Here is a 23,524-nt window from a genome sequence, read left to right as displayed (position 1 = left end):
TCTTTAGTCTTTTCATTGATGTTTGCTCCTTTTCTTAGCAAGAGTTCACATATTTGCTTTCTTTTGGGGTACGGAGATGCAGCAGCACAATGCTAGATAATTTAAATTGCAGCATTAATCAAGGACTATACATGACTGATTTTTATTTAAGAACATTTGTGTTTCCAATCAAGAAAAACCAAGAAGTTATTTAATTTCTTTGTTTTATTTTTGACCTAACTTTGCTACTCAAAGACTTTCTATTGGATAAAATGTACAACAGTTACCAAATTCTTGCAGGGCCTGCAAATCCTATTTACCAGAGGGTATCTGTTACTAAATATTCTGGTTGAGTTTTACAGTTGTCCTACATCTTTGAAAAAGTCAATAGTGATGTGATGAAAATTCAAATTACTGTGACCAATGCTCCTTTTAAAACTATTCCCACATAACATGGTATTTATGTTATTTTTAAAGGTTAATTAATGAAGCACCCCAAAGGTTGGAGTTTCTTTACATGAAGAAATAAAAGACACTCATCAGCTCTGGAGGCTGCTTGGTAACAGCACAGATCAAATAGCTGCCAAGATTAGTATTTACTTCTTTCTCAACTAGTTGCTTCAACAGAATAAGGAGCTTGGATTAGCTTGGATTTGTCAAAATCAATGGGAGAAGATGAAATGCTCTACAATGAAGGCTGTAGCATCTATATCTATGATACGTCAAAGAGGAAAGGAGTCAGGAAGTGGGGATTTGCCAGTTATAAACCTAGTATGTATCTCATGGTCATGTCCCAAAATCTTTGCATCTCTAATATCCAGGATAATACTCCTATACAATAGGTTCAACAAATGTCTGAATGTGTGAATGACGAGATCAATGTAAAGATACTAAGTTCAATTGAAGCCTGAGAATTCATGGGATAAAAGTTCTGGATAACTGTTAAGCTAAGTTGTTCTATATATCTAAATTCAAAGTACATATGAAATTTGTTCTCTTACTTTAACCTATTAATTATAAAGCTTATCTGATCTTCATGACTGCTTCAGATTCATTCTGTGTTGCTGCTGTCACCAAAATCATTCCTTTGCCCTCAATAAAAACCATTTCTAACTGGTAAACACAGCTCCTTTGGTATGTCGGGAGTTACCATCCCAGGACATCTATCTATCAGGGTAGCACACAAAACAGAAATAGTTTATTTCCAAGAATTCTTGATCACATCCATCTCAAAACTGCACTCCTACTCCTCAGCCCCATCCTGGGGCAGCACCTGTAATTTCTGGAAGCCTGGAAAATACTGCCCCTCCCTGCACCACAACTATCCACCAATACTTAACTCCTAGTAGGTTTTAACGTTAGTAACAGAAATAAGTTGTTTAATAGCAGACTACTTACAGGGAAAATAATATATAGTATTAGCTTTTCAGACCAGAAAATTTTCCTGTCAGTCTTTTCAGATTTCTCTGCACCATCTTGATAATTTGCACTAGCATTTCTTATTAGTCTGCAGCTTTACTCTTTTTTTTGCTTAGATATTTTTTACAACTAGAGTGGCAAAAAGGCCTAAAATGTGTTATAGATAGGTTCCTACATGACCTTCACATAGTTTACATCATGGCATAAGGAAGGAAATTAACCAATAACCAAGAAAATGAATTATCTACAAGATACTAGGTAAGCAGGACTATGAGTTAAATTTGCCCCTAACCATATTTGTTTATTTAGGGTCGTCTTCCCTCACTCAAAGCACATTCTGCAATTCATACAGCAGCACTGACTTTGTTCCTTTTAAACCGTTAGTTCTAAGACAGTCTGATTACACCATTCTCTTCCTATCTGCCATCACTTTATCCCTACTGGATCCCATTCTTTTCTGCTTTTCCACAGACTGCCCAATTCTCATCTACTTTGTTACAGCTCCACAAAAGTGTTACTACCTTTATCTGAGAAGCAGCCTCTACTCACATAGACACATTATTCACACAGTATAGAGGGGATATATACAGACCTTAGACTGATTCTGAAAAAAATTATAATACTGGAAGGAAAAGCAAGTGGTTTTTATATGGATGGCAGAATTATTTTTTTTTCATTACCCTGACTGGGTTCAAAATTCTCAATCACAAGCATTTACAATTTATATAACAAAAAAGGAAATGATATGTACTATTATGATAGTAAAAAGGCTACCTATAATATATGTCAGTATATGAATAGTTTTTTTTTTCTGGAAGGATACTTAAATGAATAATACTATTGCCTTTAGAGGGGTGAGGTTGTCTATTTTTCTGTACTGTTTGAAATTTTTTCTTTATACATGTTCAGGTACTAATTTAAAAAAAAACAAATCTTTAAAACAATTCTATTAGTAAAAGTAGGACATTATGTTATTCTGTGTCATCAAAAGAAGTATGATGTTATGATTAGTTTAGCATGTTTTTGGTTATTGCATCTTAAAAAGTTTAACCTGAAACATTACCAATGCTGTTTCATGTGTTTGAGGATGCTTGAAATTCACCATTTCCAGAGAGAGATGTTTTTTGATTCGTGTAACATCAGCTTCCCGTGCAGCCTGCAGCAACGAGTGGCCTTTAAATTCATCTAGATGAAGAAAAAGCATGTAAATTATTGAGGTTCTGAAGATATTCTCCAAATATAACCCCCCAAAAGGGAGACAGTGCTATACCAGCTTTTCTCAGTTATGACTCAATTCATCCCCAAATGTATACACAGATTTAGCCCATGGCTGACTCAGGGTCTATTTTGGTCTGTAGGGACCCAGAGTACTGCAATGTATTCCCAGACCTGAGAGTTCTAAGAATTTTCCAAAGCAGAGAATTTTTCTCAGTAAACAAATAAAACAAAAAGTGATCATGGTCCCTACACTAGCATGGCAGCAGCAGGTAATTTTGCTCACACATCAGAGAACTGGTGACCAGAAAATCAAATATTTTTAAGAGCCACCTACTGATGAACAAATGAAAGAATATTTTCTCAACATTCCTTTCATGCATCAGATTTGTGACACCACCCATTAGCCTTTATTGTTCCAGAAGAATACAAATGTTAACACCAGTTTCCTACTTCTATGTAGTAATACTGTATCTGAACCAGGTGGCTGTTTCTCACTACATCTGTATCAGTTATAGACCGAAAACCATAGAACTGCCTACATACTAAAGCATATTAGATGGTAAAATCTGGGGACTATGTTTACAAGACAGCAATCCTACAAATAACACTGTAACTTCATGGCAGATTAATCAGAAACTCACACCAAAGATAGGAACAAAACCCAAATTCTTTCTTTTCAAACCCATACCAACTATCTAGACTAACACATATAAAAAGCATTGAACTTGACTTGAAAAAACAAATACAAATATATTTTCTTTTCACGGCATCTTAAGACTAGAAGTTCTCGAGTAGAAACCTCCAAGTGACTAAATATGCTAGCACGAACAACAGTAGATACCCATGGCTAAGGGTATCATAGCCTATTATTTAAAAATTTCTAAAAACAGTGAGAAAGAACAAATTTTTGGTTTATTGGTATCTTAATGTTCGAGGTTGAACATTCATCATTTTATACTCACATGCTAATCTTTCTTTTAACTGTGGTGTGGGAGCCAAGTCTATAGCACTTTTATTATGACAATTCAGCAGTGTTGGATCTGCACCGTAACTTAGGAGAAGAGAACACACTTCAACCCTGTTCTTTGAAGCTGCCTCATGAAGAGGAGTGAATTGCCACAAGTCCATTGCATTTACACAGGCACCATGCTGAGGGATTGGGAGGCGGGTAGAGCATATATTTAGTGTTCAATTTGTAAGAGAGTTTAGAATTATTAGTACTGTATAATTTAACATCATGCATGCTTAAACAAGTTATGTTCTCAAAGTTCACTTTTCAAACTAATTATTTCAGAAATACATTTCTCCCCCCACGGAAAACCAGCAGCTTGTTGCTAGGCCTATGCACAAGGGCCTTATTTAACTCTTTTATTGTTAAAAACACAGTTAAGAATGAAGCTTTAACTTGCATCTTTTCCAATTTCTAATTTTTTTTCTTTTTTTTGTGGTATAATTTACATATGGTAAAACACAGTTCTTCAGTGAATAATCTGAAAGTTTTGACAAATATATACAGCCATGATAACATCACCCAACTCAAGATATAGGATACTTTCATTACCCCAGAATGTTCCCTCACGCTTTTATAGATAATTCCTGGCCCCATTCTGTTAGCACCATGTTAGATTTACCTGTTCTTGAACTTCATAAAAATAGAATAACACAGTATGTACTTTTGTGTCTAGCTTCTTTCACATACAGTGTTTCTGAGATTCATTCATGTTGTATCAACAGTTCATTTTTATTGCTGAATAGCATTCCATTGTACAGACACACCATAATTTACTTATCCATTACTCTGTTGATGGGCATTTGGACTATTTCTAGTTTTTGACTATTATGAATAAACTGTTATGAACATTCATGTACGAGTCCCTTTATGGACACATGCTATGTCCCTAGGAATGGAATTGCTGGATGATACGGTAAGTATAGGTTTACTTTTATTAGAAACTGCCAAATAGTCTTCTAAAGTGGCTGTATTACTTTTGCATTGCCATCAGCAATGTTTGAGTTCTAGTGCTCCCCCATCCTTGTCAGTCTTTTTAATTTCAGCCATTTCAAGTAATGGAGTTGGACAGAGCACAGAAGTCATTCCAGTTCAATCTCATCTCTCACAATCCCTTCCACAGTATTCCTGCACAAGACAAATGAATTCCTTACCCTTTTTGGTATTCTCAATAATGGGAAACTAATTCTTAACTAACATGATTTTTCATAATTACCAGGTAAATCTTATTACAAGTTATCTTCTATCTTAAGTTAAACATGTATTTTAAACTTTGATCTACTGATATTCGGAGCAAATGAGATCAACATTCTTTGCAGTATTTGAAAGCAACTCTTACGTTTTTCTTTTTGAGTCTAAACACCTTCAGCTCCTTCACTCATCTTTCTTATCAGATGGTTTCTAGGCTTCCTTTCACCCTAGCTGCCCTCAGCTAAATATATTTCAGTTTAAGAACTTCATTAAAAGGAGCTCCTGGCTGGCTCAGTTGGAAGACAATGTGACCCTTCATCTTAGGGTTGTGAGTTTGAGGCCCATGTGGAATGGAGCGATTACTTAAATAGCATACATACATAGATACGTACATACAAATACTTCATTAAAAAAAGTACTGAGAGCCGGGGTGCCTAGGTGGCTCAGTTGGTTAAGCCTCTGGCTCTTGACTTCAGCTTAGGTCATGATCTCACAGTTCGGGAGTTCGAGCCCTGTGTTGGGTTCTGTGCTAACAGCTGGGAGCCTGAAGCCAGCTTTGGATTCTGTGTCTCCCTCTCTCTCTGTCCCTCCCCTCCCTGCACCCCTCCCCTGCTTGCGCTCTGTCTCTCTCTCAAATATAAACAAACATTAAAAAAATTTTTTGGAAAAAATAAAATAAAACCATATGGTACCTCATAAACCTCAAAGTGGTCAAATGCTGACCTATAAATCATCTATGTAAGGATTATACATATTCCTTCTATACCCACCAAGCACTGAAAACACATAGTGAACAGGTATACGATGTATTTCAAATTGGTTTTATAATTCTAAGAAAAACAGAAGAGAACTAACCTTGACCAGAAGTTCAGTTACTTCATAATGACCATAAGAACAGGCATTGTGTAAGGGCACCAGATCACTACAGTATGGGGTGAGGGTGAAAAGAAGTCTGTGTTATTACAGATCTCCTAGGCGTAATTGTAATTAACTTAAATTTACGCTTAGATTTAAATAGCAAATGGCTTTTGTGACCTTCAAACAGAAATGAACAGAATTTAACACCCATTTAAGCACTAAGTTCTAACAATCCTAACTCCCAAGTCGCTTCCAAATCCATCTTTTTTTTCCTGCACGGCTAACACCACGGCCTTTATTATTTCTTCTTATACTACTGAAACAGCCTCCACTTCAATTTACCCTCCAAACTGTAGCCAGATTTTTCTAAAAGGTAAATCTGACGTAGTTACTCCTTGTTTTAATGCCCTTCACTGGTTCTTCCTTGCTTTTGAAAGCTGGTTCCAACTGCTTACCCTGGCATGCAATGGTCTGGCCTTCTGGAACCTTACCCTTCAATGATGGTACACTCAAGCACTTGCAGTTCCCTTGATGCCTCTGCACATACTATCCCCTTGGTGTAGAACAGACTTCCCTCCCTCCTGGCTTCTACAATCTTTTCCAGACTCCGAGCTCAAAAACTGGCTCTTCTTTGAGACTTTTTTTTTCAGATTCTGTAGGGTAAATTACTTAATAAACTAAAACCCAATTCCTTCATGATGGCAACGGAGAAAGAACTTTCTGTATAGGAAGGTACGGCGGAACCTTAAAATCCTGACTTGTACCTTTAAGCTGCTCTTCCTTGGGGATCACTCATTCATTAATTACCACAGACACGATCGTGATGGCTGCTGGTGAGGAAGAGCCACTCACAGTTTAGCCTTTAATTTTACCTGTCCTCTCTTTAAAGGCTCGTGGCTTTCCTCACCATTTTTCATTGTAGGATTTCTTTCCCGAGCACCGATTTCATTCCCAACTATCTACTGGCTCTCTCTACCTGAGCCCTCATCATCATCTCATAAAACCGAGAGTTCTAAAAGTGAACTCAGGGGTGCCTGGGTGGCTCAGTCGGTTAAGTGCCCAGACTCTTGATTTTGGCTCAGGTCATGATCTCACGGTTCTTGAGTTCGAGCCCCGCACTGGCCTCTGCCCTGACTACATGGAGCCTGCTTGGGATTCTCTACCTGTCTCTCTGCACCCCCCTCCATCGCCCATTCGTGCATGCTCACTGTCTCTCTCTCAAAAATAAATAAACATAAAAAAAAAAAAGGGAACTCAACGTTTTCTTCCAAGATTTCCCTCCTGGATTTTAGCATGTGTATCACTGGGTCTCAGTCATTCAGCTTCAGAATTTGAAATGTAGTTATCTTTTTATTCCTTTCTCATTCATCATATTCAGTCAACAAATCTTGGCCGTACTTACCTTGTAATATATCTCCTGCACCTATGTCTTCATTTCCATTCCTCTGCAACATTATTATAGATTCTCATCGTGCTTGAACCCCTACAATGATTACTCTAACTGCTCTTTTCCTTCTGGCTCTGTGTCTCCAAACTACTCTACACATTCCTGCCAGAGTGTGTCCCCTAAAACCCCTCTTTTAGAAAAAATTTTCCCCTTACTTAAGATCCTTCAATGGCTCACAGCTCACAGCTTGAATTCTTTAGGCTAGAATACCAAGTCTTCTAAAACTTGCTTCTTACCTACTTCTGCAACCCTAAACTTCATTTCTCCCTCCTGCATAAATCATCTGCTTCAGCCATACTGGTTTAGTCATTGTTTCTTAAAGATGTTGTAATATATGCTTCAGCACCTCCTCTCACACAGATTGTCTTGCACAAAGATGTTTCCTAAGCTCTCTGCTCTCTTGAACTGAGTCCAGGTCAAGTATCACCTCCTCCTGAAGGATTTTCCAGCCACTACAGCCATCACTGAGAGTTCCCTCCTGGGAACTCCTAAAGTACTATCTCTATTATACCTCACCCTCGGTAGAGATCTTATATTGTTAGCTATCTTTCCATTCTCCCTAAATGCAGTGTAAGCCCTATGACTGGGAGCTTTACGATTTTATAATTCTCAGATTCCTGAGAGCAATCTGCATATTGTAAAAACTCAATAATGTTTATGCTGTTTAGCAAACAGTAAGATTTTTATAAGATTACAGAGATTATTACAAGGACAGAAACATCTGAGAAATCCTCATCTGTTTCAAATGCTTACTTACCCTTTATCTTTAGCATGGACATCGGCTCCATGTTGCAGTAACAGCTGTACAATTTTTACTCTGTTGTATCCTGCTGCCAAATGCAATGGAGTTGACTGAAATATTAATCAAATTAATGAAATTAAAATAATAGCTACAGAAATGTGTGAAAAGGTAAAAATCCAAATACCAAAAATCCAGAAAAAAACTTGATAAAGGTATTAATTTGGTTTTATAGAATCCAACATATGTACTGAAGGCATAAGTTTGTAAGTTCGTTATTAAATAAGAAGCAAACAACTATATATTTATTATCAATAAAGTATTACTAAATTTAAGAATCCAAACTATTACTTAAAAGAAATATTAGCATTTGCATCAAACGTTTTCTTTTTTTTAAGTTTATTTCTTTTGAAAGCGAGAGAGAGAAAGAGAGCGCACGGTGGGGGGTGCAGATAGAGAGGGAGAGAGAATCCCAAGCAAGCTCTGCACTGTCAGAACAGAGCCTGATGCAGGGTTTGATCTCACAAACCATGAGATCATGAGCTGGGCCACAATCAAGAGTCGAAAGCTTAACTGACTGAGCCCCCCAGGTGCCCCTTCATCAAATGTTTTAATTTTTAGTGACACAAATGCATTTTCATGTTACCAGGAGGATGAACACAAGTTTAGTTGCAAAACGAAGTACCTTTCTGCCATCACTTGCATGGCAGTTGACATTTAATGGTGTAAGAAGAGCCATCATTTTTTCTTCATTGCCACTCCTAGCACACAAAAAAATGTATTAGTAATTTGTATTCTTTACCAGAGCCTATATGGAGGCATATATATGACTATTAAAAAAATCATTCTCTTTTAAAGTTTGCTTGTTGTTAAAAAAAAAAAATTAACGATGAAGTTATTCATGGTACGTATTTATTACACCAGTACATACCTGGCACTTTCCAAAAGTTCATCTTTCTTATATTCACCTGTGAATTAGGGGAAAAAAGGAGATTAAAGAAAATTGAGTCACAAAAGTAGTAACAGTTTTATGCATAAAGATCCTCATGAACTATATTTAAAGTAGATAAACGAAATTTCCAAAAAATGGAAAATGGTTAATTAACAGAATATTGTACAGTTTAAAAATAATTATATAAAGAACATGGAATAATTTTTATAAAAGTAAAAAAAAAAAAATCCAATATTACATAATGAAGCTTTATGAAAACAATATTCACCAAAAAAGGAAAGCCAAGAAGAAAATAAACCAAACTTTCAAAAGTTTGTTCTAGGTGGTAGGTTATTGGTGAGCTTTTCCTTTTTTTTTGTAAAGGAAAGAATTTTCCAAATTTCCTAAAACCAATTATGTTATTTGTTCAACAGACAAAATGCACCCACAACTTCACTCAAAGGTAAAACAAAACAAAATTCAATATACCAACACTATAGAGATAACAAAAGATAATCTATGGCATTATCAACTGAACATATTGTTAACATTTTTATGGATCCAGAAGATTTTTCAACACTAAAATTATATTTATTATAATGCTACTTAAATATATGCAAATAAAAATTGGATCAAATATAAACTCTTTATGCCTATAGCTTTCATATTTACAAACGAATACAAACAAAATTTTAAAATGAATATAACTTAAATAAACCTAATGGATAGTGCTTACTGATTTGCTGAAATAAAATCCAAACTGCTGCCCACAGTGCAAATTATATATTGATTACTAGTGCAAGGCTTCTTTCAGCCCCAAGGTGTTTAAAAAGAAAAAAGCAGGGAATAGCATGGAATAGGGAAGGGGGAAGTAAACACTGGATTTATAGTTATAGCAGTTCACTTTTCTAGAACCCCTTTGAGGGACTAGTCTAAATTTTCTCAGTAGTACCAGAAGAAATATCACAAATTCCAAGCACAAGAGCTCATAGCACAAGCCCTCAGGCTCTTGAGTATTGGACTGGACATGATTCTAATGGTGATCACACAGTGAAGAAGAATCCAGAAAATAATATGGCAGAGAGCTGCTTAAAAGGAAACAGTCTGATGAAGGAGAAACATTTGAAGTGGATACTACCACTTGAAAAGGCTTGACAGTCTAAGTAAACCTAGAAACTAAGCCTTACACATCCTAAGAGGTTCCAAAGACATGAATATGTTATGCGAGAACAATAATTGACACTCTTCATGGTAATGAAATTGGTATGGCCAGAATCCTCTGTCTAGAAAAGGGAATGGTTAGAGCTCTTAGAGCTTTCTGAAAGGGTTTCATAAAAAAAGAGAGAAAAAGAAAAAGATTAAAATACATTAAAAAAAAATAGTATACTAGGGGTGCCTAGGTGCCTAGTTGGTTAAGTGTCCGACATTGGCTCAGGTCATGATCTCATGGTTTGTGGGTTTGAGCCTCATGTCAGGCTCAGAGCCTGGAGCCTGCTTGGATTCTATGTCTCTCTCTCTCTCTGCCCCTCCCCCACTCGTGCTCCACCTGTCTCTCTGTCTTTCTCTAAATAAACATTAAAAAAAAAAAGCTTAAAAAATAGTATATTAAAAGGGTAAACATGTTATCTTGAAAAATCAGGACATTTATTTTTTTAACTTCTTATAAACTGACAGCCTATACAGAACCTTGTAAAACCATATATATCACAAAAAAATTTTAGCAGAACAACTGCATGCCTGGAAAAGTAGCATTTTTAGGCAGCTTAGCTTGGAAATAGAAATTCTCTGATCTCAAAATGAGATGTTTCCTTATTCACTGGCTAATAAAAATTTCTGAGATTTCACTTATTTTAAGCTACTCTTTTTTTGTTGTTGTTGAAGCTTTTAATTACCTGATACTCCTCACAACAAGTGCACTCCTTAATCCTCATCACCTATTTAACCTGTCCCCCCGCCAACCTCCCCTCTGGTAACCATCAGCTTGTTCCGTATAGTTAAGCGTCTGTTTCTTGGTTTCTTGCTCTTTTTGTCCCCTTTGCCCCCCACCCCTTTTTGTTTAAGTTCCTCATATGAGTCAAACCATATGATATTTGTTTTTCTCTGACTTATTCTGCTTAGCATTATACTCTCTAGCTCCATCTATGTTGTTGTCAATGGCAAGATTTCATTCTGTTTTATGGCTCAGTAATATTGCATTGTGTGTGTTTATGTATCTATGTATGTATGTTATACGTGTGTGCGCGTGCACGCACACCACATTTTCTTTATCTGTTTATCTATTGATGGACATTTGGCCTGCTTCTGTATCTTGCCTATTGTAAATAATGCTGCTATAAACATCGAGGTGCACCTATCCCTTTGAATTAGTGTTTTTGTATTCTTTGGGTAAATACCCAGTAGTGTGATTACTGTATTGTAGGGTAGTTCTATTTTTAACTTTTTGAGTTAAATCTCCATACTGTTTTCCACAGTGGCAACGCCAGTTTGCATTCCCACAAACGGTGCACGAGGGTTCCTTCTTCTCTACATCCTCACCAATACCTGCTGCTTCTTGTGTTGTTGATTTTAGCCATTCTGTAAGGTGTGAGGTGGTACCTCATTGTAGTTTTGATTTGCATTTCCCTGGCAATCAGTAATGCTGAGCATCATTTCACGTGTCTGTTGGTCATCAGGTATGTCTTCTTTGAAGAAATTGTCTGTTCGTGCCTTCTGCTCATGTTTTAATTGGATTATTTGTTTTTTTGGGTGTTGGATTTTGTGAGTTCTTCATATATTTTGGATACTAACCCTTTATCAGATATGTCATTTGCAAATATCTGCTCTTGTTCCCTAGGGTGCCTTTTAGTTTGATTGTTTCCTTCTCTGTGCAGAAGCTTTTTATTTTGATGTTGTTCCAATTGTTTATTTTTGCTTGGAAAAATCAGGGACATTTAAAAATCCTGAATACGTGATAGTAACACACAACTATCTAACACCCCTGACCCAAAATAAGGCAGAAATCACATATTTAAAGACCAATTTAAAAAGAAAAAAGAAAAGCTTTACTTTTCTTACACAAAAATCAAATATCAACTGTCCAGATGTAGAAAAGAGTTAACAACTGAACTGACAGCATTTTCAAAATCTAGTTGACATCATTAACAGCAGGAAGCAGACTGTCTACCTAGCGAGCTCAATTCTTTATATTCTTCCTGGAATACCCAAAGAGAGGACATCGGCTTACCAGTCAGCACTGCTTTGGCAGACGGGTCTGCTAAATCCAACGCTGTCCTTCCATCTGTATTTCGGATGGTTGGCTCAGCTCCGTGCTGTAAGAGCACTGCAACACAGAAACACTACCTTTCAAAATGGTAACCATGACAATATTCTTTTAGTAAATCATTTTCTCAAAACTCTGGTCCAGAAGTCTTAGAATTATTTAAAGACCTTTCATATCCTGACAGTATGGTAAATGTTATATTTTAAAGATAAGAATATAGAAAATATTGCATTATTTAATGTATAAGACACCTTAAATAAATGTCCCCTAAGATTAATGTCGGGTTTCCTTTGCTCTGTGACTGAACAGATCAGAGTATATAAAGAAATAAAAGACTAGTTTACTTAAAAGCTTGTTTTGTCATTCCAAAGGAACACTGCCTATGTTACAAAGAATGTCCTACCATAACAAAAATAGAAGTTCCAAAGCTATGAAAGCCCGGGAACAGGGATCTGTGGAATTAAAAAAGGAGGGAAAAAAAAAAAAATCACACAGGTAAATTCTTTGAAAAAGAAAAGAAAAATACTCTGTAGGGTTAACAAACCCCAAATCAAAACTGCCATGTTACATCCTAGAGCACATGAAAAGAACAGATTTGAGCTATATTCTCTACTGTTACTTGTTATATAAAGATATTCTAGGGGTGCCTGGGTGGCTCAGTTGGTTCAGCTGATGCTTGATTTCGTGAGATCCAGCCCTGCATTGGGCTCTGTGCTGTCTCTTGAAATAAATACATACATAAACATGGAAGAAAATTTTTAAAAAAAATTCTAGCATACTCTTTAAGTAAGTGCTGGTGAAAGACAGGCAAATACATGCAGAGCAGGAAGCCTACCTCCTGTTCTTTGACAGGGTTATTATACTCATTCCACTCTACCACTACCTGTAATAGTGCTGTCCGACAGAAATAAAATGTGAGCACATATATAATTTAAAATTTACTAGTAGCCACATTAAAAACAGGATAAGTTATTTTCAATATTTTATTTAATCCAATACACCCAAAATACCATCATTTCAACATTTATATTTACATTGTGATCAATATAAAATTGAGATTTTTGCATTCCTTTCTTTCATGGTTTTTGAAATATGGTATGTTAAAAGTATATCTCCATTCAGACTAGCTGCATCACACGTGCTCAGTTACCATACTGGACAGTGCAGATCTATAACCGTATTTGGAAAATGCTACATTATTAAAGCTGATGATTTATAGGTCTATGACTCAGGAACTAGAAAAGGGCTGTGAGCAGAGGGCAGCAGCAATTTCAGATAACACACAGGAAAGCAGAACAGGGCAGAGGCTACTAGGTAAAGTGTTTTGTATCTTGATTATAAATGACCTAACTTGAGCTAGGCTGGGACTGGTATAAATAGTTATAAATAGGGTTATGGGGTTTTGGGGTGAGGAGAGAGTGACTTTTTTTTTTTAATGTTTATTTATTTTTGAGATAGCGCAAGCGGGGGAGGGGCAGCGACAGCAGGAGACAGAATCCAAAGTAAGCTGCAGGCTCGGAGCTGTCTGCACACAGAGCCAGCCCAATGTGGGGCTGGAACTCACAAACAGTGAGATCATGACCTGAGCCGGAGTCGGATGCTTAACCGACTGAGACACCCAGGTGCCCCAAGAGAGCAACTTTTAAATCCAGCATAGAGCACTTGGACTTTTCCTAGTGCACCGAACTGGTTTTCTAGCTGTCTCAAGGATTTTAGCTGTCCTTGTTTTGAATCAGGAAATAGAGCTAAGGTAAGCAGTCTGAAACCCTTGACTGTTAGGCTCAGAAAAGTCAATACCAGGTTAATGAAAACTCTCAAATAATCTTTTCAATTATAATTTTCTGTCAGTGACCAACCAACCTATCAGGCCAATCCTGTATCATTTGTTAACTGATCATATGTCCTTCAAATGCTTCTTATCCTGCCATTTCTATTCTACAACCCTCCTTGATGCCCTCATTTCTCATCGGGATTATTTTACAGCTTCCAAGCTAGTCTCTCTGATGCCATCCATTCAACTCAGCACTGTACCAGATCGTTCTTTCAAAAATATACTACTCTTACCAGACTGTCTCCTCCAAAGTCTTCAATGATTTCACACTACCTACATAACAGTATCAAGCTCCTTAATCTGCAATTCAAAGCTTTTTACAAAGAAGTCTACCTACCTTTTCAATCCTTCTCCCACAACTTCCTGGAAAGACTCCAGGAAGGAGAAACCTGACTCCAACCCAGTCATGGTACTCAGTATCCTTTAACACTCTCTGTTCACTTCTATCATGACTTTACCTGCTTCTTCATGTGTCTTATCTAAATTTCTACAGAATGGGAATTTTGTGCTCTCTTCTTTAAGGAACTTAAGCTCAGTAACATACAAAAACAGACACTCAGTAAATAATGGTTAGATTAAATCACAAAGTATTCTCTAGTATTTAAATAAAGTCTGGCAGAATTTGATCATATTAACAAATGAATTTAACTTAGATTCAGAATAGTTACTTCAAGAATATTCTGGAAAGTAAACAGACTTACCAATGCAAACATCAATCTTTCCTTTAATTGCAGCTTCATGGAGGGGAGTATAATTCCAATTATCACGAGCATTTGGGTCCGCACCATGTCGCAAAAGGAGACCGACTACTTCAGCATGACCAAAAGAACATGCATTATGAAGAGGAATAAGCCCTCCATCATCACGTGCTTGGACATTTGCACCATTCTGAAGCAAATATTCAACCACATCTTTACGCCCAAAACCTAAAAGAAAACAAATTATCCACATTTAAGTTTGCCAAAGAGAATACATCAATTAGTGTCAATAAATACTAGCCACACTAAAATGTCTTTGGATGAAGAATAACAAAAGATACAACAATTAAAAAAATAATTGATGAAAAGAGGGTCTGAAATATATCACTTACTAATCTTAATAAGAAAGCAGAGGGACTCTCCAATGCTTTAGGTAGTATAGCTGACTCTTGAACAACATTGGTTTGAATTGCATGGGTCCACTTATAAGCAGATTTTTTTACAGTACTATAAATGTATTTTATTTTCTCTTTGTTATTACTCTAAGAATACAGTATATAATACAGATGACATATGAAATATTATTACTTGACTGTTTATGTTATCAGTAAGGTTGCTGTGGGCAACAGTAGGCTATTAGTAGTTAAGTTTTTGGGGAGTTAAAAGTTATATGTGGATTTCTGACTGCACAGAGATCAACACCCCAACCCCCACGTTGTTCAAGGGTCAAGTGTACTACTAACTTCAGAGAAAGGTTATGAAGTAAGTGACTGAAAGCCCAGAGTTCAAATGTTTCCCACTCTCTAATGGCATTTCTAATTGCAAATATGGAGTTCTGCATATTTAGTGTGCATACATTTTCAGATATTCAAAGTATATAACTCTTGCTAGAATCTTTTTCCCACATCTATCTCAAAAAATGATTCCACTAAATTAGGGACTATAAGATAGCAACACAAAAAATATCTGCTTACAGTTAGTCTATGCAATGAAATTAGAAGCGATCTTGGGCAACAGTGTGACATCAGGTGTCTTCAAAGGAGCCCCTACGTTGTCACGTGCACAACACAAGCAACCTCTTTCTAGGTAGGAGACCTCCTTCAGAAAACCATGTTCCACAGTTCTGCTGTAACTGGCCCCATATCAAACAAAAGAAAAAAGTCTGACAACTCATTTATACTGGTTTACAGAATCAGTACTAATGAATTTCAATCTCTTACCATTCTCACATAACAACACTTAAAACCTTTTTTACAGCTAAAACAAAATGAAACGGGAAGAATTTCAGGCATATGTTAAAGCAGATGGGGAGGTTATACCTGAGTGCTAGGAGAGACAGAAGCCCCTTCTCACTCATCTAAAGTTTTACCCCAATATTCTTTTTGGCTAAAAAAAATTTTTGAAATTATTTTTGGGGAAGTGCAAGTAGGAGAGGGGCAGAGAGAGGGGGACAGAGGATCCAAAGCAGGCTCAACGCTGAAAGGCTGACAGCAACAAGCCCAACACGGGGCTTGAACTAATGAACCACGAGATCATGACCTGAGCTGAAGTAAGATGCTCAACTGACTGAGCCACCCAGATGACCCTTACCCGAATATTCTCAAAACCACCAATCCTGAATACAGTTTTTCTAAAACCAGAGTGGGAGCTGAATGAGAAAGCAGCAGTAGTGGGGTGCCTGGGTGTCTCAGTTGGTTAAGTGTCCAACTCCTGATTTCAGCTCAGGTCATGGTTTCAGGGTTTGAGGAGTTCGAGCCCTGTATGGGCTGAGGTGACAGTGTGGATCCTGTTTGAGATTCTCCTTATTTCTCTGCCTCTCCCCTGCTTGCACTCTCTTTCAAAATAAATAAACTTAAAAAAAAAAAAAGCAGCAGAATCTTTTTAAGGTGTATGCCTGGGGCTGGCCTAGTTGCAGCTGACGTAAGAATTAGATGGTTGGAAAGATTAACTGGATTCTTTGTTTTAATATTGCTAGGCTCCATGTCACAAAGATAAGTATCTTCCTATCTCTGATTCTCCCTATTCTCAAAGAGCTCACAATTTAAGATGTGGAAAAACAAAAAAAGGCCATCATTTCAATACAACTGCCATAACAGAGGTATACCAAAAATGTTACTAAAGTCCAAAGAAAGGAATACCTAAATTGGGGGAAAAGCAGAGAATAGGAAGGACTACCCAAGGAGATTCCAGTGAAATCTGAATTGAAGACTTACAGAAAAATCAAGGGATCATGAAGAAAATGAGGAGAGGAGAGGTGGGTGGGAAGGATCTGAGCAAGGGTAGAACACTGCAGTCCAAGCAGAAGAGACAAAATGTACACAGACACGGAAGCATGAAAAAGCAAATCATTCACGATAAGACAGAGAATGCCAATTACGCAGATAACCAGATGAGGAAAAATCTTTTATGTCATGCTAAGGTGGCATCTGGACTTTGTCTTATGGAATACTGTTTTTATAACTGTTTTCAGGCAGGTTTTAGTGGAATCTTTTGCCTTTAAAAAAAGAAATTGAGACACAACTCACAAATAATGTACTAGTTTCAAGTGTACAACATAGTAATCCAGCATTTTTATATACTGTCAAATGAACAGCACATTAAGTCTAGTTAGCATCCATCAGCACACATAAATTACAAATTTCCTTTTCTTGTGATGAGAACTTTTAAGATCTACTCTCTTAACAACTTTCAAATATACAGTGATTAAAATAGTCAGCATACTGTACATTACATCCCCAGGACTTATTATGTAACTGGAAGCTTTTATCTTTGGACCACCTTCACTGATTCACCCACCCCTTCACCTCCCACTTCTGACAACTACCAATCTGTTCTAGGAGGGTTTTTTTTTGGGGGGGGGGTAAACTTTCATACATAAGTGAGATCACACAGTATTTCTTTTACTTAGCATAATGCCCTCAAGGTCAATCCATGTTACAAATGGCAAGATTTCATTCTTATGGGTGAATAATATTCCATTAAATATACATACACCACATTTCCTTCATCCATCAATTGACACTTAGGTTGCTTTAGGTCTTGACTATTGTAAATAATGCCGCAATGAACAGGGAGGAGAGAAGGGTGTATGTATCTCTGTGAGCTTACAATTCCTAATGAAATCTTATAAAATTCATGATCACTGCAAAAATACCCAACACCTGGTACATAACTGGCACTCACAGAGTTGCAAATTAACTGAATTCAATTTAATAATACAATTCAGGTTGAATCCTCCTTGAAAAGCCCTCACAAAGACCCAAAGGAAATTATTCCTATATTACTAAGCCTCCTCTTAGAAACAGCATAAAAATACTGCTACAACATAAAAGTGGTTACTGAAGAACAAGCAAATACCTACTAGTATTTAAAAACAGCAAAAAGAGTTTCGCATCCTCCTTTAAAAACTCTAATAATATCCCAGAAATCAACCCCTATCATTACCTAATTTATCTGTTGGAAGTACCATAATTTAACTACAAATCTTCCTCAACTTATAATGGGGTTATATCCTGATAAACCCATTTAGTTGAAAATACTGTATGTCCAAAATGCACTAAATACACCTAACCCACTGAACATCAATCACAACCTAGCCTAGCCCACCTTAAACATGCTTAGAATACTTATGTATTAGCTTAAAGTTGGGCAAAATGTAACAGAAAGCCTATTTTATAATAAAGTGTTGGGTATCTCATATAATTTACTGAACACTATACTGAAAGTGAGTAACAGAATGGTTTTAAGTGCATCGGTTGTTTACCCTTGTCATTACAGGATCACAGGCTGACTGGGAGCTGCAGCTCAATGCCTCTGCCCAGCATCACCAACATGTATTGCACGGTGCCAGCCCAACACGAGGTCAAAATTCAAAATTCGAAGTATGGATTCTACTGAACACATACCGCTTTTGCACCATTGTAAAATAGTACAATCATAAGTCAAACCATCAACAGCTGGAGACCTGTAGGTCCTTTCTCAGGGATAAATTGGTTCCAATTTTTTCTACTGTACACAGGAATAACTAAAGAGACAAGAAAGCACCTGGTAACTTCTTTACTCTGGGGAAAGAGGAGAAGGAAGGGGTGACCGTCAGATCTTTGAGAAACAAACAGGTTTCATGGGATAAGATCATTTGGATTTGGAAATGCTTAGTTTGAGGTGCCTGTGGAACGAATGCCAAGTAGAAAGCTCCACAGATCTTGAACTCAGGAAACTGGTATGAGCTGGAGCTGTGACCGTCAAAATTGCATCTGAAGCTAGTTTTCTGTTGTGTTGAAGTGTACTTTCTATCAAAGATCAATCCCTTTTCATCTTGTACTTTAGTCCCTTCTCAAAGTCTTTGTTCTCTCCCCACTCCCAACAATACCTCCCTCTCTACTAGATCATTCCTGACAGTATGTAAACATGTTCTGTATCTTCCATTTTATACAAAATATTCTCCCTAAATTCAAATTTCCGTTTTTCTGCTCCACTTCATAATCAAATCTCTAGAGGCTGCCACCAATTCTTTCTCTTATTCACTCCTCTTCCAAATCCAATCTGGCTTCTGCTGCTTCTTTACAACTGCTTTCATCAAGGTTACTTAAAATCTCCATGTTACCAAATCCAAGGGATATATGTCTGTTTTCATTTGACTAGACCTCTCAACATTTGGCAACTGACTACTCCCTTCCTTCCTGAAATAGTGTCTCCAAAACTTCCATTTCATCACACACTACTGGTTTTCCTCCTGTCTCATCCATTCATTCAACAAATGATTAGGGAATATCTACTATATGAGAGACACTTTTTTTGGTGCCTGGGACATGCTAGTGAATGAGAGACCATATCCCTGCCTGTGAGGAACTTCTATTCTGTGGAGGTGGGAGAGATGAGCAATAAATGCAAAAAATAATTATGTTAGAAGGTAATTAGAAAAAGAGCAGAATAAGAAGTGATCAGGGTGTGTGTAAGGAGATGGGTTGTAAAGTTGAACAAGGAGGTCATCATAGGTAGTGTTGTTCTTGGTTTATTTCTTTAAAAATTTTTTCTTAACATTTTTGAGAGAGTGCGCGCGCATGAGTAAGCAAGCGGGGGAGGGGCACACAGAGGGGGACAGAGCATCTGAAGCAGACTCTAAGCTTGGATGGAGCTGTCAGCACAGAGCTGAATGCAGGGTTTGAACTCGTGAACTGTGAGATCATAACCTGAACTGAAGTCAGACCCTTAACCAACTGAGCCACCCAGGCGCCCCTTTGCTGTTGTAATTAAAATCCAAGTTAGTTAACATATAGTGCAATGATGATTTCAGGAATAAAATTTAGTGATGCATCACTTACATAGAACACTTAGTGCTCATTCCAACAAGTGCCCTCCTTTTACTTAAAAAATTTTTTAATGTTTATTTTTGAAAGAGAGAGAGAGAGAGGGAGAGAGAGCGCGCGCGCATGAGCACACAGGGGAGGGGGCAGAGAGAGAGGGAGACACAGAATCTGAAGCAAGCTCCAACCTACCAGCATACAGCTGGACACAGGGCTCAAATTCACAAACAGTGAGATCATAACCTGAGCCAAAGTCAGACACTTAACCAAATGAGTGATCCAGGTGCCAACAAATGCCCTCCTTAATGCCCATCACCCATTTAGCCCATCCCTCCACCCAACACCCCTCCACCAACTCTCAGCTTGTTCTATGGTTTGTCTCCCTGTTTTTATCTTGTTTTGCTTTCCTTTCCCTATGTTCATCTGTTTTACTTCTTAAATTCCACGAGTGAAATCATTTATTTGTCTCTGACTTATTTTGCTTAGCATAATACACTCTAGTTTCACCCACATTGTTACAAATGGCAAGATTTCATTCTTTTTGATTGCTGAGTAATATTTCACACACTACATCTTCTTTATCCATTCGTCAGTTGATGGACTTTTAGGCTCTTTTCATAATTGGCCTGTTATCAAAAGCGCTGCTATAACCATAGGTATTGCTGTGATGGTAACATTTGATCAAAGACTTGAAAGAACAGCCAACAGTAAGGCCAGAGTGACTGGAGCTGAGTGAGAAAGCAGTAGCAAAGTAGGAGATGAGGTCAGAATTAATGAGGGCCAGAAAGACAGGCTTGAGGACCACTCTAAGAATCTGGTGGCAATTGTGAGAGTAATTAGGGCATATTCTGGGTACTCTGAAGGTAGAAGCAGTATAGTTTCTTCATGGATTGGATGTGGGGTGAGGGTAGGGGTAAAAAGGTGAGAGAGAGAGGAGTCGTGGATGATGTTAAGGTTTTTGAACTGAGAAACAGAGGGGTGGAGCTGGCATTAACTCAGATGAGGAAGGCTACAGACAAAACAGGTCTCTGGCAGAAGAGGAGTTCAAGTCTTGGACAGTCCTATCTAGCTGAGGCCTTCTTGCTTCCTCCACCCAATTTCTAAATGTCAGCATTCCTCAAGATTCAGTTCTCTATCCTCTTTTCCCTTCCTAGGTGATCTCATCTACTCCTACAGCATTAAGTACCAACTACATACATAACCTCCAAATTTAAATCTCCAGTGTAGCTAGACTTTTCACTTGAATTACAGACAATTTACTGGACATATCTCTACCTGGATATTTCAAAGGCATCTCAAACTTAACATGTTCCAGAACTTCTCTTCATTTCCAATCACCCTGCCCCGACCCAATCACTATTGTCTCCAGCCTGTATTATTACAACAGTCTCCTAATTGGGCCCCTCACTCTACTTCTGTCCCAAGGGAGCTTTTGAAAACAATCATCATCGGAGCACCTGGGTGGTTCAGCTGGTTGACTTCAGCTCAGGTCATGATCTCATGGTTTGTGGCTTCGAGCCCTGCACCGGGCTCTGGGCTGACAGCTCAGAGCCTAGAGCCTAGAGCCTGGAGCCCGGTTCAGGTTCTGTCTGTCTTTCTCCCTCTCCCTCTGTGCCCCTTCCCCACTTGTGCTCTCTCTCTTTCCCAAAAATAAACTTAAAAAACAAAATAAAATCATCATTAGTAAGTTACTTAAATTTACCTAAATTATTTAAATATGTACCAACATTACATTATATCATCAGTGATATGATACTTTAAAATAGTTCACTGGCTAAATGTACTACATTTAAATTCTTGATTACTTCTGTTCCTGAAATGTAATAAAAGTTTGAGTAATTGGGGAAAAAAAAAAAGCTCACTGGCTTCCCACTGATGCTCACAGAATAAAATTTAATCACTGTGCTGTGTCCTGCAAGGCCTGTTGCATGAAAACTGGCTCTTACCTACTTCTCTTAAGTACATTTCATACCACTCTATGCTTTCTGAGCTATGATCCAGCTTTTTTTCTGTTTCAAGTGTGCCAACATTACTTCAGGGACTTGGTACATGCTGCCCTTCTGCTTGGACTGCTCCTCCCTTGTTCTCTGCATTTCTCACTACGCACGGTAGCCGTCACTCACTATTCATTCCTCCTAGTGTCTATTCTGTTCAAATATCACCACGTTAAGGAGGCCATCCCTGACCATCCTATCTAAAGCAGTCCATTCTACCCACCAGTGTTACTTTCTATCTTAACATTCTTTATTTGGTCTCCCCCTTTTCTCTAGTAGAACGCAACCTGCGGAGAAATGGAGATTTTTTTTTTCTTGGTTGTTCATGGCAATAACCTCTGGCACTTACTAAAATCTGGATTTACCATTTACTCATCTTCTGGACTCTTAAGTTCCATAAAAGGCAGGAGCCATGTCTTTTAGTTTATTATTACTTTCCCAGTGTCCTTCACACTGTGTGGCACACAGCAATTTGTTGATATTTGCTGAATTACTATGAGAAAAGGAGCCTAAGAAGTAAAATTAATAGATGGCACTGCAGAACCCAAGAGGGAAAATTTTAAGGAGGAAAAGGCCAAATATCTTGCCACTATGTTCTGACTTTAGTCTTCCTTATCTCTGCCTGAGCGTTGTCGATCTTACTGTCCTCTCCAAGTAAGCCATCCACAGTTGCCCCAATTAATAGTTCTGCTTTCCCAGCCATTCAGCACCCACCTGGAGGAAATGCTTTTATAAAAGAATTCTTAAACTGGAGAGTAAGAGAAAAGGAATCAGAACAAAGACAAATTAGTCAAAGTATCTCTTCTTAGGGAAAGCTACGTGATGTGCCCAAGCACTTTTAGAAGGAGGATCACTATTTCTTCAATGGTAATCAGCACATCTGAAGTAATCAAAATGGTAATTCACAGGCTAACTTCTCAAAAAAGAAACAGCTTTAGTTGAACATGTACTTATTACAAGATATTGTGTCAATTATGAAGGTATCTATCCCAAAGGACTGGTGATCTAGCTGAAGACGGGTCAAGTAGTAGCCTTCTGTTAAAATATCATTTGGGAATTGAAGAAGGTTGCTTAAAACCAGCTAAAGAGACTCAATACTGACATGTATGATTAAATACTAAAACTGAAGTTTTAGCTGGGGAAGAAACAGGGGTGGAATGGGTCAAGTTATTATACCTACACAGTTACCAACAGTCCAAGACACAGATGACTGTTCAGTAACTTTGTATTAACATGATTCTCTAGCCATTAGGATGACTAAAACCTGTCAGGAGGCTGACAGCAGATATAGGCACTTTTTACAAGTCACATTGTAATGACTATACTATGTGGGTAGAGATCATGTTGCTATCCTAAAAGAGTAGATGAGGACTCTCAGCTTTTGAATGCCTGAAGCCACTTCCTTGGCATGGGGGGAGGGAGGGGGGAGTTAGAGGGGGGTCAGTAGATAGCTATTTCAAATTCTAAGTATTTTATTGTTGGGAGTTTGGCAAAATCTTTAGATTTAAGATGCTTCCCGAACTCTGAGGGCTAATCCTTGATGAAATCTTCATTCATATGGTCTCAAGAACAGTTCAAAGTCTTCTTTTAAGTACTCAGTTCTTTAAAAAAAAAAAAAAAAAAAAGCATTTCAGGATATATAGGATAC

At 37.6% G+C, this 23,524-nt stretch overlaps 1 protein-coding gene across 3 annotated transcripts in view; it reads right to left on the bottom strand.

The window, feature by feature from the left end:
* TNKS2 (tankyrase 2) overlaps window positions 1-23,524 on the bottom strand; it is a 66,656-nt gene that overhangs the window by 36,527 nt on the left and 6,605 nt on the right. For 2 of the 3 annotated variants that reach the window (XM_015061925.3, XM_053207786.1), the window contains exons 2-10: window positions 14,583-14,807; window positions 12,015-12,110; window positions 8,792-8,828; window positions 8,546-8,621; window positions 7,879-7,973; window positions 5,672-5,738; window positions 3,579-3,765; window positions 2,462-2,583; window positions 1-92 (exon numbers count right to left, since the gene is read on the bottom strand). In XM_015061925.3, coding sequence (XP_014917411.2) covers window positions 1-92; window positions 2,462-2,583; window positions 3,579-3,765; window positions 5,672-5,738; window positions 7,879-7,973; window positions 8,546-8,621; window positions 8,792-8,828; window positions 12,015-12,110; window positions 14,583-14,807 — 997 coding nt within the window. The remainder of the gene's footprint in view (window positions 93-2,461; window positions 2,584-3,578; window positions 3,766-5,671; window positions 5,739-7,878; window positions 7,974-8,545; window positions 8,622-8,791; window positions 8,829-12,014; window positions 12,111-14,582; window positions 14,808-23,524) is intronic. The other variant, XM_027062615.2, reaches the window with a different exon arrangement.

Source organism: Acinonyx jubatus, chromosome D2 (genome assembly GCF_027475565.1).
Source record: "Acinonyx jubatus isolate Ajub_Pintada_27869175 chromosome D2, VMU_Ajub_asm_v1.0, whole genome shotgun sequence".
NCBI classification, from domain to species: domain Eukaryota; kingdom Metazoa; phylum Chordata; class Mammalia; order Carnivora; family Felidae; genus Acinonyx; species Acinonyx jubatus.
Note: the sequence above shows the minus strand (reverse complement) of the source record. Positions and strands in the feature narration are given on the sequence as shown.